We start from the raw sequence: 15,485 nt of genomic DNA on the forward strand, positions 1-15,485 counted from the left end.
GAGTCCCATGTCGGGCTCCCTGCATGGAGCCTGCTTCTCCCTCTGCTTGTGTTTCTTCCTCTCTCTCTGTGTCTCTCATGAATGATTAAATAAAATCTTTAAAAAAAAAAATAAGTGTGGGGAATTTAGCATGGCACCCAGCTTTTTCATAAATGGTACACACTTTCATCCTTACAATAACTCTGTGATTTGAGTCTATCATTATTCCCATTGTATAGATGAGGAAGTAGAGGTTCTGAAAAACTTAAGTCAACCCAGTTGGTAGGTGGATCCAAATCTGGATATTTCCGCATGAAAATTCAAATTTTTGCCCATCGACTTAGGCATGGAGCCCATGGTAGATCTCTATAACTGTGTCATCAAACCTCCTCCTTCATCCAGGGCTCACTTGGAATCTCCCGATCTCTGCATTGAATCTCATCAGTGTGGAATTCATCACCTGCAGGGGGGTTCCAGAAATATCTCAGTTACTCATATTCCCCATTTCCCCCACTCCCATGGGAAGAATTGTAAGGGCATATTTGGGATTCTCTAGGATTTACTCGATGCTTCCTAGTGGCCCACACTTTCACATAGTTTTTCTCATTTAATTCTCAGAGGTACCCTGTGAGGGTCAGAATTTTAGTTCCATTTTACTGATGAGGAGATTGATCAGAGGGTCCAATTCATCTGATGAACCCAAAGGTCACCCCAAAGTAGTGTTGCACTCAACTTTTTCCACTGCACACTGTCCTGATCATTTCCCATGTCCCTGTGTTCCTGAGAACATGTACACTCTTCAAGGGAGAGGCCTTCTTATTCTCCTTAGGCCTGTGTTGGGCACATAGGAGGCACGTGATAAACATACATTCACCACTGTTACCGGGCTCCCTCTGGTTGGGGAATGGAATGTCCCATGTTGAGGGGACCTTTGAGGGGTCCTTTGGTCCATGAGGATCCTGTCTGTTTTCTTCACCTTGGGGCCCACCTTAGGGCCTAACAGTTGGCATTCCATAAGATTTGTTTGTTTTTTTTTTTTAAAGATTTTATTTATTTATTCATGATAGACACAGAGAGAGAGAGGCAGAGACACAGGCAGAGAGAGAAGCAGGCTCCATGCACCGGGAGCCTGACGTGGGATTCGATCCCAGGTCTCCAGGATCGCGCCCTGGGTCAAAGGCAGGCGCTAAACCGCTGCGCCACCCAGGGATCCCTCCATAAGATTTGTTGAATGAACGAATAGGGAGTCGGGGCTGCCAGGAAGTGACAAAGGCCATGGATGATGTGCCTTGGGGTCAGAAGGGTGGCTCTAAGGGTGGGGCAGGGGAGCTGAAGTCCTTCCCAGAATTGAGGTGGGACCAGAAAGTGGGCCCATCTTGTTTAGCTCCTCACCTGGATTAAGATGGTCTCATCAAAGAACTTAGCAGGCACCTCATGAAAATTCTGGAAGAAGATCTGAAGCAGAGACAATGGGAGTAGGGGTTGGATGATATTCCTTCCACCACTTTACCTAGGGCTCAGTAAGCCTGAAGGCTCAGAATAGCATGCTTCTTCCCCAGCTCTTGCCCATTTCACGCTCATGCTCTTCCTCCAGAAGCAGAGGCCTGCCCAGCTCCTGGAGGGTATTCTGCTGGGGTAGAGGGCAGGGGCAGGGGATCCCAGGAACATCTGTCATGAGTGACCCAAGGCCCAGCTCGCTGTGCTGGGATGGAGACCCGAGCCTCTGCCTCCTTGTAGACAGTCCTGTCAGCCCACTGCACCCCTAGCCCCTGCTGCAGCCAGAACCCTCTTTCCCAAATGCAAACTCGGCCCCATTGTTCTCCGCTTTAGTCCCTCCGTGGCTGCCAGGTGCCATCTGTGATAGGGTCCTAGAGCATTTTGCAGGCTTCCCTCCAGCCACAGCCATACCTACAGTTCTGCCTCTTGTTTCTATGCTTCTGAAGACGCTATTGCTTTTTCCTGAATTTTCTTTCTTCATGATGTACCTCTTTCCCTGGTAGACTCTTCCTTCAAGGTTTTGGGAGCCCTTCCTGAGTGCACCCATTCCTCCCTGCTCTCACTGTTTTGTTTTGTTTTTTTTTTTTTAATCTCTTATTTATTGGTCTATTTACCAATTAATTCAGCCAGTATTTATGGACTTTCCAACTGTGGTCAGACACAATGGTCTAGCTTAGGGCTTTAGCAATGACAGGATGTAATGGTCTGGGTCTGCATTTCAAGGATGCATCAACAGCACCCCCAGATCCCTGTTCACCCCAGTATCACAACATTGTCATTGGGTGTGCATTCACAGGCCGATCCCCCCACCACCCCCACAGGCTACTGGCTCCTCCAATGGGAGGTTTCCAATTATTTCATCTGTTTTCCCAGTGCCAGGCAGTGCTTGGCCCTCTTGTAGGTGTTCAGCCAACATGTGTGGAGGAAGCAGCCTGCCTACTGCCTGCAGGAAATGCCCAGCTCTCGGCTGGCCCACTTGGCCCAAGTGCCCCATTCAGTTTGGAAGAGAATGCACAGCCCACCTCATTGAAGAAAGGGTTGTTTCCCATCTTGATCCGCGTGTTGTGCTGGTAGCCTCCAATAACCACCTTCACCACCGGCTTGATGTTGTTACCCATTAGCTGCCGGCCTTCGAACACCTTCACTCGGACCTGGGTGGGGGGGAAGACACAGGGGAACCTGAGGCTGGAACCCGGGCCCCCTTCTCCAATAGGCACTCTTCTCTAAAAGAACAAAGTGTTTGATAAGAGGCATCTACTGCGGATGGAAGGAGAACCCACGGGGAGCTGGACTCCACCTGCCTGAAGATAAAGTCCTAGGAAGGCCGTGGCTCCTTCTGCTTTCTCTTCTGGAAACTGTCCCCTCCACTGCTTTGTCTTTTTCATCTTGTGTACACTGACTGTTTCTCAATTGCTATGGGCTTATTACAGAATATAGGAATGAAGTCTAATCTTTCCCATTTTTTTTTAACTTTTGCCTATTATCCTTTTAGGGAATGGAGAATTTTAAAGTTCCATGCAATTGAATCTATGATCTGTGATTTGCTCTCTGATTCATGGTTTCTTCTTCCCCTTTATATACTTTACTGGGACTCAGTCAAAGGGCTACAACATCTGAGCCTAGAACTAGAAGGCAAGAAGAGCAATGCAGAGCCCAGGAAAGACCCCATGGCTGGCTGAGGCTCAGGGGGAGAAAGAACTGGATTTGGCAGTGGCTAGCAGGGCACAGGCATGGGAGTTTGTCATCTGCTTGTAGGTAGTAAACAATATATGGCTTTCCCAGTCCAGGCTGTGGATCGGCCTTTCTTTGTGAGGCCTCCTGTGTTTCCAACAAGTCCAGAGACCCTTCAGGGGTCAATACACATGCAGCTACTGGATCCTCAGAGACCACAGTGGGCCAAAACAGGCAAACAGGTCGCATGTCAGAATTTTGCCCTAACTTCTAGTATATAGGAAGGACAGTGATTTGGACACAGTGACCTTTTATCTTGAGCATACTAGCCTGGTGCCCAGAGGGAAAGGAAAAGAAAGTCTTCCAAAGGAAGAACAGCATGTGCAAAGACCTCATGGCTAGAGAGAGTGGCTTGAGAATGGGGACTGCAAGGTGTCCAGGATGCTAGAGCAGGATGAAGAAGGATGAGGGCAGGAGACAGAGCAGCGTGCTGGGATAGGCTTCTGTTATCAAGGACCTGGGAAGCCATTGTTAGGAGTTTGGGTTTTGTCCTGAGCACATTAGTGGATTCTCATTTTTCACTTTATTTTATATTTTAATATTATAGTTGACACATGATACATTAATTTCAGGCCTGTAACATAGTGATGTGACAACTATATGTCATGTTATGCTCACCACAAGTGTATCTATCTTCTGTCATGGGTATCCTTGTTTTTAAGGACTTTTTTTTTTTTTTAAAGATTCCATTTATTCATTTATGACAGACCCAGAGAGAAAGAGAGGCAGAGACACAGGCAGAGGGAGAAGCAGGCTCCATGCGGGGAGCCCAACGTGGGACTCGATCCCTGGTGTTCAGGATCACACCCCAAGCTGAAGGTGGTGCTAAACTGCTGAGCCACCGGGGCTGCCCCTAGGACATTTTTTTTTTTTTAAGATTTTATTTATTTACTCATGACAGAAAGAGAGAGAGAGAGAGGCAGAGACACAGGCAGAGGGAGAAGCAGGCTCCATGCAGGGAGCCTGATGTGGGACTCGATCCTGGGTCTCCAGGATCACACCCCAGGCTGAAGGCAGTGCTAAACCACTGGGCCACTGGGGCTGCCCTATTAAGGACATTTTAAAGCAGGTGCATGGCATGGTTAAGAAGGACATCTTTGAAAGACCACTTTGACTGAAGGATGGACAGGAGAGAGCTGGAGGCTGGGACTTTAGGAGGAGGCTATGAGGTGGTCCAGGGAAGCCATAGTGGTGGTTCAGCCCGGGGAAATGAAATGGTGATGGAGTGGTGGGGGCATTGGGTGAAATTAAGAGCTGGGACTTAGTCATCGACTGGATGCAGGGGGTAGGGTGAGGAAGAAGGCAGTCAAGAATGATACCCAATCTCCTAGACAAGTGGCAGGCTGGGGAGCAGGCAAAACCATAGCAGAAATTATTAGGTTACAAGCTACAGATCAGAGGGAGTTGGTAAGCCATGAGATGACGGTTCCAGAAGTCATGGTGGGAGCTCTCCTCAGCCTCTTCCATATAGCTCATTTTGCCCTGCATGTGGCTAGCCTTGTGTTGCCAACAATCCTGAGGAGTACTCCAGGCCTTTTGTTCTGCCTTTGCAGCACTTGCCAGGGCCTGTTGGTGTACAACAGCCAACAGCGCCTCCTATTGCTTCAGTGGAGTTGTCTCTGGCTTAGGATTCCCGCAGAAGTGGCTCAGAATGGTCCCAGAGGATCAGGGAGTGCAGTGAGGCTCGGAGGACATGTAGCTCTGGTCCTCTGCCATGACCTTGTGGAGAGATGGGGATGGCCTGGGATCACAATGAGAATGTCAGGTGAATCAGCCCAGAAGGTCCTCACCTGAAAGTGCTGAGGCTTCGTGGACAGAGCCACAGGCATGGTATAGCTGGGGACCATCAGTTCCTGCCTGGCCGTCTCTCGGGTACTTAGGCCTAGGAGGTCGCCATCGCCTGGGGAAACAGTCTGGGTGAGGTCTCAGAGGCTGGGGCTCAGAAGGTTTTGAAGCACTATGCCCATTTCATTGTTCTATCCCTAGTGACTAGCTTCTGACTAAAACCATGGCCAAGAGACCTCAAAAGGGGTACATGTCCCCCCCAGAACATTCCCATGGGCCCCCTCCTACCCTCAGTAACCCTAGGCCCCACAATCTACATGTAGGGGCTCTTCGAAAGGTCATCCTTGTTTCCTTTTGCAGCCCACTGGAGGCTGGGCCTCATATCTAGAGATGACAAGTAGAAATACTGTGGGGGGAAGATGCCTCAGCCAGGCATCTGAAGATCTGGCCTCTAGACCCTAACCTGATCACAGTCCTTCTGTAGGCCTCAAGGGATGGGTCCCAAAGGTCCCAAAGAGCCCACCCAGCTATGCTTGGAGAAGAACAGGGGAAAGCCTCAAGTACCTACCTATCTTCTCAATATCCTGGTTTCTCATAAGGGCCACCTGTAGGGTTACAGTGCACTGCAAGGCAAAGATGGTGAGTGGTGGTGGTGGGGTAGTTTGTAGCCAGATCCTGCAATCCTTGGCCAAGTCATAACACTGTCCCCATGTGGGGCCTGTGATGTCTTGGGGAGAGGGAGTTATAAACTGGTGGCAATGGGTTATAGTGGAGGGGATTTGGAGAATAGAGGAGGCACATGGTAGTGGTGGTAACAAGGGAGTACAATGGGGTAGGGAGGAGAGGAAGAGGTGCCTTGGGACCAGCCCAGAACTGCTGATGCCAACATCTCTTCTCCTAGCCTAACATCTCCTGACCTCAGGTGGGGGACTCTTGCAAATACCTCTTAATTGACTTCCTGCCTCCAAGCGCTCTGACTACCCATCCTATTTCTATATCATCGCCAGAATTGCCCCCTAAACTTTATATAAGTGCCCTAACCAATCAGAGTAAAGTCAAAACTCATCAGCACAGACCATAAGGCCCTTCACTTTTGGCCCCTGGTCTCAGCTAGTCTCAGCTCTCTTACTACCTTCTTCACATCCTCCCAATCCCCGTATGCCAGCGGCATAGCAGCCCACCTTCCCTGAACTTGCTGTCTGCCTCTCTCCCTCCAGCCTTCAGGCATGCACCTTACACCCTTGCTTGGCATTCTCTTCCTTTCCTATCCATTGGGCAAACTCATGCCCACCGAGAAACTGAGTAAAAAAATGCACAATGACCAGACCTTGTATAAAAATGGTACTCTGACCCACAATGTGTAGCGATCAATTCAGGAAGCCAGCCCAATAAATCTGCAGTAACCAACCCAGGAAGCCAGCCTGCTATCTCTAAGTCAGCCTCGTAGGAAGTCAAAGTACTGCTCTAGCAACCAGTCCAGGAAACCAAACAATAGCCCCTGGAAGAGTTGGCCTCAAATTGCCAGGATTTGATTCATAACCAACAGTTTCCCCAATTTTTGACCCTTCTTCTCACTTAGAACCATCAAGAGAAAGCCAAATATACACCACTAACCAATCACAGAGGATGCCCGGTCCTCTTATAGCTCCCCCCACCCCCACCACCAATAGCCTCCAATCAGGGCACATTGGGAAGCTCTCCTGCTTCCACTGTGCAGCTTCACCCTTCCTCTGTCTGTCTTTGAGTCTCTGCCAAAGTGCAAGTGATGGTTGGCCAATGCCCTTGCTATAGCCAGCTCTACATAAATAACCTGTGCTTATTCTCCTTTGGTTGGTCTTTGCCTGTTTCTATCTATCTTTTCTTTTCCTTTTTAAAGATTTTATTTATGAGAGAGAGAGAGAGAGAGAGAGTACATAAGCAGGGAGAGGGGCAAATGGAGAGGGAGAAGCAGACTCTCTACTGAGCAGGGAGCCCAATGCGGAGCTCAATCTGAGATCGTGACCTGAGCCGAAGGCAGATGCCTAATGGACTGAGCCATGCAGGCACCTCAGTTTCCATTATCTTAATCACATCCTCTATAAAGCCTTACATGACCTCCCATGTAGACTCATTCACTTCCTCCTGACTTCAGTGACCTAGCCTTCCTGACCCTTGTGCTGAGGCACTTGTCACTGTGAATGGTGCCTACTCCAGTGGACTGTAGGAGTCATTCAGTTTTGTGTCCAAGCCTGACACAGGTACTGACATCCAATGGACAATTAACTAAATAATCAATCTAAAAGTAAGGATGTAGGGGTGGGAGGGTGGGTCAGTGGATGGCTGATGGGATGGAGGAGGTCAGGGAGATGATGGCAGCATGATGGGGCCTCCTAGGGCAAGAAGTGCTCTCTGGTGGGGGCACTGGGCCTCTGCTAAAGTGGAGTATCCTAGCTTCTCTGGCTGCTCCCACCCTTCCCAGGGCCAACTCACATCTGTGGACATCATGAGATGGTTAAGCAGGGTCAAGTCCTTCACAAAAAGGACCTCACTCGGTTTTTTCACCAAGGGCTGGAGCATTACTGTGGCCAGGCCAATGAACCTGGGGAGATGAGGAGCACATACGAGATCCTGAGCCAGGGGAAAGGGTGTCTTCTGCCCCAGGCATGACTATCTAGTGAGGGTTTTCTCTCCTACAGGCTGTGCTGTCCATAGAGAGAGGCTGAAGGAAGAACACAGTGATGTGGAGCATCTCAGAGTATCTCATGTTTCTGAGAACTGACTTTGGGGCTCTGAGTAATGGGTGCCCCAGTTACTGGCTCTGCCCTGCTCAAAACCCTTTCCAGAAGTTCTGTTCCCACACTCCTCCCAAGTGAGAACAGTGCCAAGTAACAGCTGATTGGACCAGAGGGTGGACACCTTATGGGAGCTGGACCAATCAGATTCTCCATCCTAGGAAATTTTGACTTGGGATGCCTTAGCTACAGTCTCAGAGATGTCAGACCCCGCTAGGCACTAGAATGGGGCCACAATAGGAAGCCAGGATTGGGCAGAGAGAAGTAGAGATTTGAGATCCCATGGCTTCAGAAGAGGCAGGACTGTCCCTGGCTTCCCAGGACCCTGGTTCTAATTGCTCTGCACTCTCAGCTTCACCACTCTTCTATAACCCCCCCCCCTTTTTTGGTCCTATTAGCTGGCTAGAGTGGGTTCTGGTCCTTGCCACCTGAGTGAGTCACAGATTCGAGCCAGGAGATGCAGCATGTGCCATAGCTTTGGTCAGAGAGCCAGCCTCTTGCCTTTCTCTGCCTCACCTGTCTTTTTTTGTTGAGCCCAGGTCCCGAAGGATGATTTGCAGAAAAGAGTCGTTTTGTAGGGGGCGGTCCCAGAGGTGCCAGATTAGGGTCTATGGGAGGCACAGAGAAGTCAGCATCCTTTCCTCACCCTCCCCTTCCCAACCTTCTAGAAAATGAGGAAAGATACAGGGAATGGACTGGCGCTGTGTTTCTCTTGAACTGAGGAACCCCTCTACAGTCAGGTTTCCTAAGAGGATGGCATTAGCTACCTTTCACCAAGATGCTGAGCATCCTACCTGGGCTCTGCAGTGTAACTGCAATATCATGGGTGTGTCAGTAGTTAAGGGGTTTAGGGACCCAGGGCAGGGGTGGGGGACATCAACGGATGGAATATAAGAGTGACCCTGCGCAGGGATTCCTGTCTCTGCTTCAGGTTTCTGGGAACATCAGGATGGCCAGGTTGGACAAGATGAACCGTATCATGGTCCACTGCGAGAGTGGAGGAGAAGGGCCAAGAACAGCTACAGGTAGATGTGGCTGCTGTGGCTCTCCGGCCCAGCTTGGGGGCTACTCCTAGGCCGAAATGCCCTAGCCTTGGGAAAAGCTTGTGCCACTTCCTGTCCTCTCCCTAGAATTCTAAGCATGGCCAGGACCCAGCCTCACTCTTGGGGTTGTCATTGCTTCTTTTGGGTTTGTCCTGATGGGTTTTACCTCATTCCATGTGGGGTTATTCCCTTCCACTTCATGAGTTCTCTTCTTGACATCTGCAAAGATACCAAGGGGCTGTCATTGGTGGTAGGAAATATTTCAAAGTCTAGGTTTAAGTGTGGTAAAGAGAGGTAGGACTCCAAGAAAACTTCAAGTCTATGTTGGCAGATGTGATATGGCACTGATTCTTACTCTGCGGGTTTCAAAATTTCTTGCTTTTTCTTTTTTCTTTTTTTTTTTTTTAATTTCTTGCTTTTTCTAAGAGTAACATCATTCCATGTGACAGATAATGTCTTCACTTCATTTTTTTTCTTGGTTCCTAGCCATCTTGCAGCCAGGTGGTGACTCATGACTCATCCTGGCTAATGCAGTGTGGGAGCGATTTTCACCACTGCCAAGACTGGCTCCTAAAATCTCCTATTGATGTTTTTCTACTCCCCATTCCACACATCTACCCTCATGATCTCCTGGCAGGGTGGTACCAGGATGACTTTGGAGCCACAAGCAGCAAACAGCTGGTCCCTAAACCACTGCTTGGAGGAGCCACTCAGGATTGTTGCCCCCTTGATGCAGGACTTGGTGTGAGCAAGAGGTAAACTTTTATTGTGTTAAGGCATTGAGATTTATATATTTTTAAAGATTTTATTTATTTATTCATGAGAGACACACACAGAGAGAGAGGCAGAGACATAGGCAGAGGGAGAAGCAGGCTCCATGCAGGGAGCCTGATGTGGGACTTGATCCCAGGACCCCGGGATCACAACCACTGAGCCACTCAGGTGTCCCAAGGCATTGAGATTTAAAGATTTATTTGTTACCAGAGCAAAGCCTAGTGGACTCCCAAACACCTCTAATGGATTAAAAATTCCTCATCCACTAAAAGTCCCCTCCTCCAAAAATATCTTTAACAAAGAACAACCGATAGCCCTGCAAAGAACCTCTAAATTGGTAAATTACTTTGAGATTCTTCCCAAGGAAAGAATGTGAAAAAGGAGGAAACAGAGTGTGTGCAAGCAGGTACCTGTTGGGTTGTCGGAAGGGATGCAGGGTAGTGGATGGTATATGGGGGAGGAAGGGCTCAGAAAAGTGAAAAAGGAATAAAAAAATATCAAACAAACATTCAATTATAATAATTTGTAGGTAAGGGACACTGGGTAGCTCAGTGGTTGAGCATCTGCCTTTGGCTCAGGTCGTGATCCCAGGGTCCTGGGATCAAATCCCGCATCGGGCTCCCCGCAAGAAGCCTGCTTCTCCCTCTGCCCGTGTCTCTGCCTCTCTCTCTGTCTCTCATGAATAAATAAATAAATAAATAAATAAATAAATAAATAAATAAATAAATAAATAAATAAAATCTTTAAAAAAAGAATTTGTAGGTAAATCTTTGGGCAAACCTAAGAGTCTGGGATTTAGGTATCTTGTAAGAGCTATCTCAGGGAGAAGATCACGCCCGTGGGATGGTAGGAAAGAAGGCTGAAATCAGGCTGTTTCTGGCTCACTGAACGTCCACTATGCCTCTCTAAACCTGTACCTGGGGAGTTGCCCCGTGAGTCCAGAGTCCCAAATGTTTACTCTCCCGAGGGGTATTGTCACATTCCGGGAGCACAGTTCCACAAACCAGAAAAAAATTAAGAAACTTTATTTTTTATTCATATCTGCTATAGAAACAACCATGCCGGGATCCCTGGGTGGCGCAGCGGTTTAGCGCCTGCCTTTGGCCCAGGGCGCGATCCTGGAGACCCGGGATCGAATCCCACGTCAGGCTCCCGGTGCATGGAGCCTGCTTCTCCCTCTGCCTGTGTCTCTGCCTCTCTCTCTCTCTCTCTCTGTGTGACTATCATAAATAAATAAAAATAAAATAAAATTTAAAAAAAAAAAGAAACAACCATGCCTTCTTTCTGTTGGCCCCAATTTTCTCACTCCCTGCACGTGCTGGGAAACCTCATTTGCCTGTATCTACCGCCCCCCTACTTGCTATCAAAAGACTGTCCACTTCTCTTGTTCCTTTCCTGTTCCCAGCTCTGTGATATGCAGACATGCTTAATCTCTTTTGTGTTGTCTCCTAAATCCTTTTGAACGCCCCTCACCCCTGCCAACTTTCTTGGACACTTTTCCTTACCATAAAAAAAGAGAAATGGAGACAATAAATTTTGCCTCATGGGGTTGTTGTGAGGAGCAAAAATCATTATGTTTATGAAAAGGCTTTCTTGGTAGTAAATATCACTCATAGGGCTCAAACAGTTATTACTGGGGGTTATATAAGAGCTGTATATATATTATCCTTTAAAATCCTCACATCAAGGGGCACCTGGGTGGCTCAGTGGTTGAGCATCTGCCTTTGGCTCAGGTTGTGATTCCAGGGTCCTGGGATCGAGTCCTGTCCCTGTGAGGAGCCTGCTTCTCTCTCTGCCTATATTTCTGCTTCTCTTTCTGTGTCTCTCATGAATAAATAAATAAAATCTAAAAAAAACAAAAAACAAACAAACAAACAAAGAAACCAACCCTCACATCAAGCCTATGAAGAAGGTACTTTTTTTTTTTTTTTTTTTTTAAACTCAATGTGTGGCTCAACTCCAGTTCACAGAAGCAGCTCAGGAAGTATTAATCTTCTCTTTTCCCTGTGGCCATTCCCCTAGAAGAAATGGCAGAAATGTCAAGATAGGAGAGATAATGGCAATAAAGCTAAGGTTTGAAAGAACTGGGTGATGTCTACTTCGCTCCTCTGTCACACAGGGCATCTTTTACAGAGGAGGACACCCATAAGTCTACTTTTTCACTGAATGTATGTTGCCTCTCGGGGCTTGTCCTTTCCGTCCAGGAGCCTTGCTCTCACCTCGGAAGTAGGCAGACACGCAGGGTCTGGGCGGGGGGCTGAGGGGTGGGTTGATCTTGGCCGACTCCACAACAAGCTGCAGCATGTCCTCTAATTACTCCCCTCCCTCCCTCTGCAGCAGAGCCTCCTTCTTGGAGCACCTTGGTCCAATGTTCTCCCAGGGCTCATGGGGTGAGGAGAGCACTGGGCCAGTTGCTTAGCGGTAGAGGTGATGTCACAAAGGTGAGTGGTTCTTGGTTCTGGAGAGGAATGGAGGGGAACGACAGGAGGAAGTCACAAGGAGTCTGAAGCCAGTGGCTCGAGGTGACTAGGCCTGCACAAGCAAAAAAAAATGGCCGCTTTGCGTTTCCTCTTTCTTTTTCTTTTATTCTCACTGACCCTCTGATTGAAATCAGATCAGGTGCAAGGGTAGTGTTTCCTCTTCATATAAATAAGCAAGTTATCTGGAATGAATCATTGCCAAAGTTCCACAATTTAGATGAGAAAATCAGAGAAGCAAGGTGATACAAGAAAAGGAATGGGGAGGGATCCCTGGGTGGCACAGCGGTTTGGCGCCCGCCTTTGGCCCAGGGCGCGATCCTGGAGACCCGGGATCGAATCCCAGTCGGGCTCCTGGTGCATGGAGCCTGCTTCTCCCTTTGCCTCTCTCTCTCTCTCTCTCTCTGTGTGACTATCATAAATAATAAATAAAAATTAAAAAAAAAAGGAATGGGGAAATCAAAGACCACTTCAAGGACAACTGAGGGGAAGCCCTTCCTTTTTTTTTTTTTTTTTTAGATTTTATTTATTTATTTATTTATTTCTGAGAGACACAGTGAGAGAAGCAGAGACATAAGGAGAGGGAGAAGCAGGCTCCCTGCAGGGAGCCTGATGCGGGACCCAATCCCGGGACCCTGGGATCATGACCTGAGCTAAAGGCAGATGCTCAACCACTGAGACACCCAGGCATCCCCAGGGAGCCCTGTGTAATGCATAAGCAAACATGTAGGCCTCCTTTTTTTTTTTTTTTTTTTTGAGAGGGAGAGTGAGTGAGACAGTGGGGTGGGGTGGGCGGTGGGGAGAGAGTCTTAAGCAGATGCTGTACTGAGCATGAAGCCCAACGTGGGGCTCGATCTCACAACCCTGAGATCAGGTCCTGATCTGAGCTGAAACCAAGAGTCAAGGACGCCTGGGTGGCTCAACAGTTGAGCGTCTGCCTTCAGCTCAGGGCATGATCCTGGAGACCCGGGATCAAGTCCCACATCGGGCTCCCTGCCTAGAGCCTGCTTCTCCCTCTGCCCACGTCAATGCCTCTCTCTCTCTGTGTCTTTCATTAATACGTAAATACAAATCTTAAAAAAAAAAAAATAAGAAACCAAGAGTCAGATGCTCAACTGACTGAGCCACCTAGGTGACCCAGGCCTCCTTTTTTCTAAAGGAAGCCTAAGTTCAGATATTAGTCTGTCTTTAACAAGGAGAAATCAGCTTTTCAATCAATGAGCTTTTATGCCAGCTGACTTGTGAGGTTAAAAAAAAAATCTCAATGTCAATAGTTTTGCTGTGGCATCTTGATTGGTCTCAAGGCCCCTGTCATGAGGATGGATCTCAGTCATTTGCTCTTGTCTTGTCCACACGAAGGCTTTTTCTGCTTCAGATTTGAACATTGTAGAAATTATATCTTATCCAATAGTTGGTGTGAAGATTAATGGATGTTAAAAAAATGTGTATTAGTTGATGAAACAATTGAAAAGTAAGCTTATACCTTCTAAAGATGCATGGCTTTCAAAGACCAAGAAGCTGCATTTGGGATCTTGGTGCTACAATTGTTTTCTGGTGCAGCAGATCTAAAAAGAAAAACTTCTTTCTGACAGTTTTTCTTGAAATCTAAACACAACCCTAAACAAAGCATTATTCACAAACCCCAAACTAAGCATCATTACATAAAATGCAAATCCATGGCTTCCTTTTCCCTGGAAAGGGAAAGGCTAATGAATCTGACTGCATAAAATTTTAAATTCCTGTGTAGAAAAATATAACTTTTTTTTTTGAAAAATATAACTTTAAAGACAATCACAAAGTAGGGAACATGTACAACATACTTAGTGTCTGAAAGGTTATTAGCCTTTTTTGTGTGAGCATTTTTAAAATATACATTTTTAATGATTTTATTTACTTATTTATCCTTTTCGGGGAGGAGGGGCAGAGGGAGAGGGAGAGAGAGTCTTAAGCAGACTCTAAGCTCAGCACAGAGCCCAACATCGGGCTCAATCTCATGACCCTGAGATCACAACGTGAGCCTAAACCAAGAGTTGGACACTCAACCAACTGTGCCTCCAGGCATCTCTAAGATTTTATTTTTTTTAAGTAATCTCTACATCCAGTATGGGGCTTGAACTCATGACCTCAAGATCAAGAGTTCCATGTTCTTTTTTTTTTTTTTAAGAGTTCCATGTTCTATCTACTGAGCCAGTGAGTCATCCCTACTGTGAGCTTTTATAATTCGATGAGAAAAAGGTGAATATTCCCAAGGAAGATGGGAGACAGTTTATAACAGGTGATTGCCCAAATGGACAAAAAATATGATACAGAAAAAAATCAGTCTTTAATAATCAATGAGATACCATTTATCACTTTGCCAAATTGAATTCAAAAGCTGAAAAAAGGAACGCCTGTGTGGCTCAGCGGTTGAGTGTCTGCCTTAGGCTCAGGACATGATCCTAGGGTCCTGGGATTGAGTCCCACATCGGGCTCCCTGCAGGGAGCCTGCATCTCCCTTTGCCTTTGTCTCTGTCTCTCTCTCTGTGTCTCATGAATAAATAAATAAAATCTTTAAAAATAAAAACAAAGCTGAAAAAAAAAAAGTAAAAAAATTCAAGCCTGAGGTGTCTGGGTAGCTGTTAGTTAAGCACATGCTTCAGCTCAGGTCATGATCCTAGGGTCCTGGTGGGCTCCCTGCTCAGCCAGGAGTCTGTGTCTCCCTCTCACTCTGCCTGCTGCTCCCCTCTCTTGTGCGCTCTCTCTTTCTCTCTTTTTAAAAAAGTCAAGCCCATTAATAATGCAAGAAGATATCATTTATCACTTCCCAAATTAGAAAAGAATGAAAGAATAGTAAGACTGATGTGCTGAGGAGGGAACAGGGGCAAAGGGAAGTTACGAATCCCTATACAGCCTGATGGGAAAATAAATAGAAAAACAGCAGAAACCTGGTCAGGATAAGAATCAGGAAGAGAGAATAATTGGTGGGAGATATGGGGCAGGTACTGTTCATTTTGGGTCGTTTTTTCTAGTATTAACTTCTATGTTTCTAAATAGCATCCCTTGAATTTTTCAATTTGAGACACTGTCTATTAAGTCAGCTCTTACCCCATCCTTCATTCCTTCCTGCCTCCCAGCATCTCTCTCCCCAAACTCCCCATTCATCACTTTCAGACATTGCTTTTACTGTTTACCATGCATGTGAGGAGTTTAGCTTTCTCTCCCTCTGCCTTTCCTGCATACTCTTCTCCCAATTACACCTCATCTGGGGACTAAATCTACATTCAATCTTGCCATTATTATGATGATGTATATTGTTTCACTGTAGATCAAATATTACATAGTTGACTTTTGAACAACACAGGGTTTTTTTCCATGAAGAGTATTGTATTGTTTATACATGTGAAGTTTCAACCTTCAAGAATAAAATTCAGGAAATTTGATTCCTTAAT

At 46.9% G+C, this 15,485-nt stretch overlaps 1 protein-coding gene across 20 annotated transcripts in view; it reads right to left on the minus strand.

The window, feature by feature from the left end:
* Window positions 1-11,997, minus strand: part of FER1L5 (fer-1 like family member 5) — a 58,685-nt gene extending 46,688 nt beyond the window's left edge. For 19 of the 20 annotated variants that reach the window (XR_005365796.1, XR_005365797.1, XM_038551124.1 and 16 more), the window contains exons 1-9: window positions 11,800-11,884; window positions 8,973-9,025; window positions 8,280-8,371; window positions 7,462-7,570; window positions 5,561-5,615; window positions 4,998-5,107; window positions 2,499-2,627; window positions 1,372-1,434; window positions 389-439 (exon numbers count right to left, since the gene is read on the minus strand). Coding sequence is in view for 18 of the 20 variants with exons in the window: in XM_038551124.1 (XP_038407052.1) it covers window positions 389-439; window positions 1,372-1,434; window positions 2,499-2,627; window positions 4,998-5,107; window positions 5,561-5,615; window positions 7,462-7,570; window positions 8,280-8,371; window positions 8,973-9,025; window positions 11,800-11,884 (747 nt within the window). In the remaining 2 variants the exon portion in view is untranslated. Of the gene's footprint in view, window positions 1-388; window positions 440-1,371; window positions 1,435-2,498; window positions 2,628-4,997; window positions 5,108-5,560; window positions 5,616-7,461; window positions 7,571-8,279; window positions 8,372-8,972; window positions 9,026-11,799 lie in introns of all 20 variants that reach the window. The other variant, XM_038551118.1, reaches the window with a different exon arrangement.
* Window positions 11,998-15,485: the final 3,488 nt, after the last annotated feature.

This window comes from Canis lupus, chromosome 10, assembly GCF_011100685.1.
Source record: "Canis lupus familiaris isolate Mischka breed German Shepherd chromosome 10, alternate assembly UU_Cfam_GSD_1.0, whole genome shotgun sequence".
NCBI lineage: Eukaryota > Metazoa > Chordata > Mammalia > Carnivora > Canidae > Canis > Canis lupus.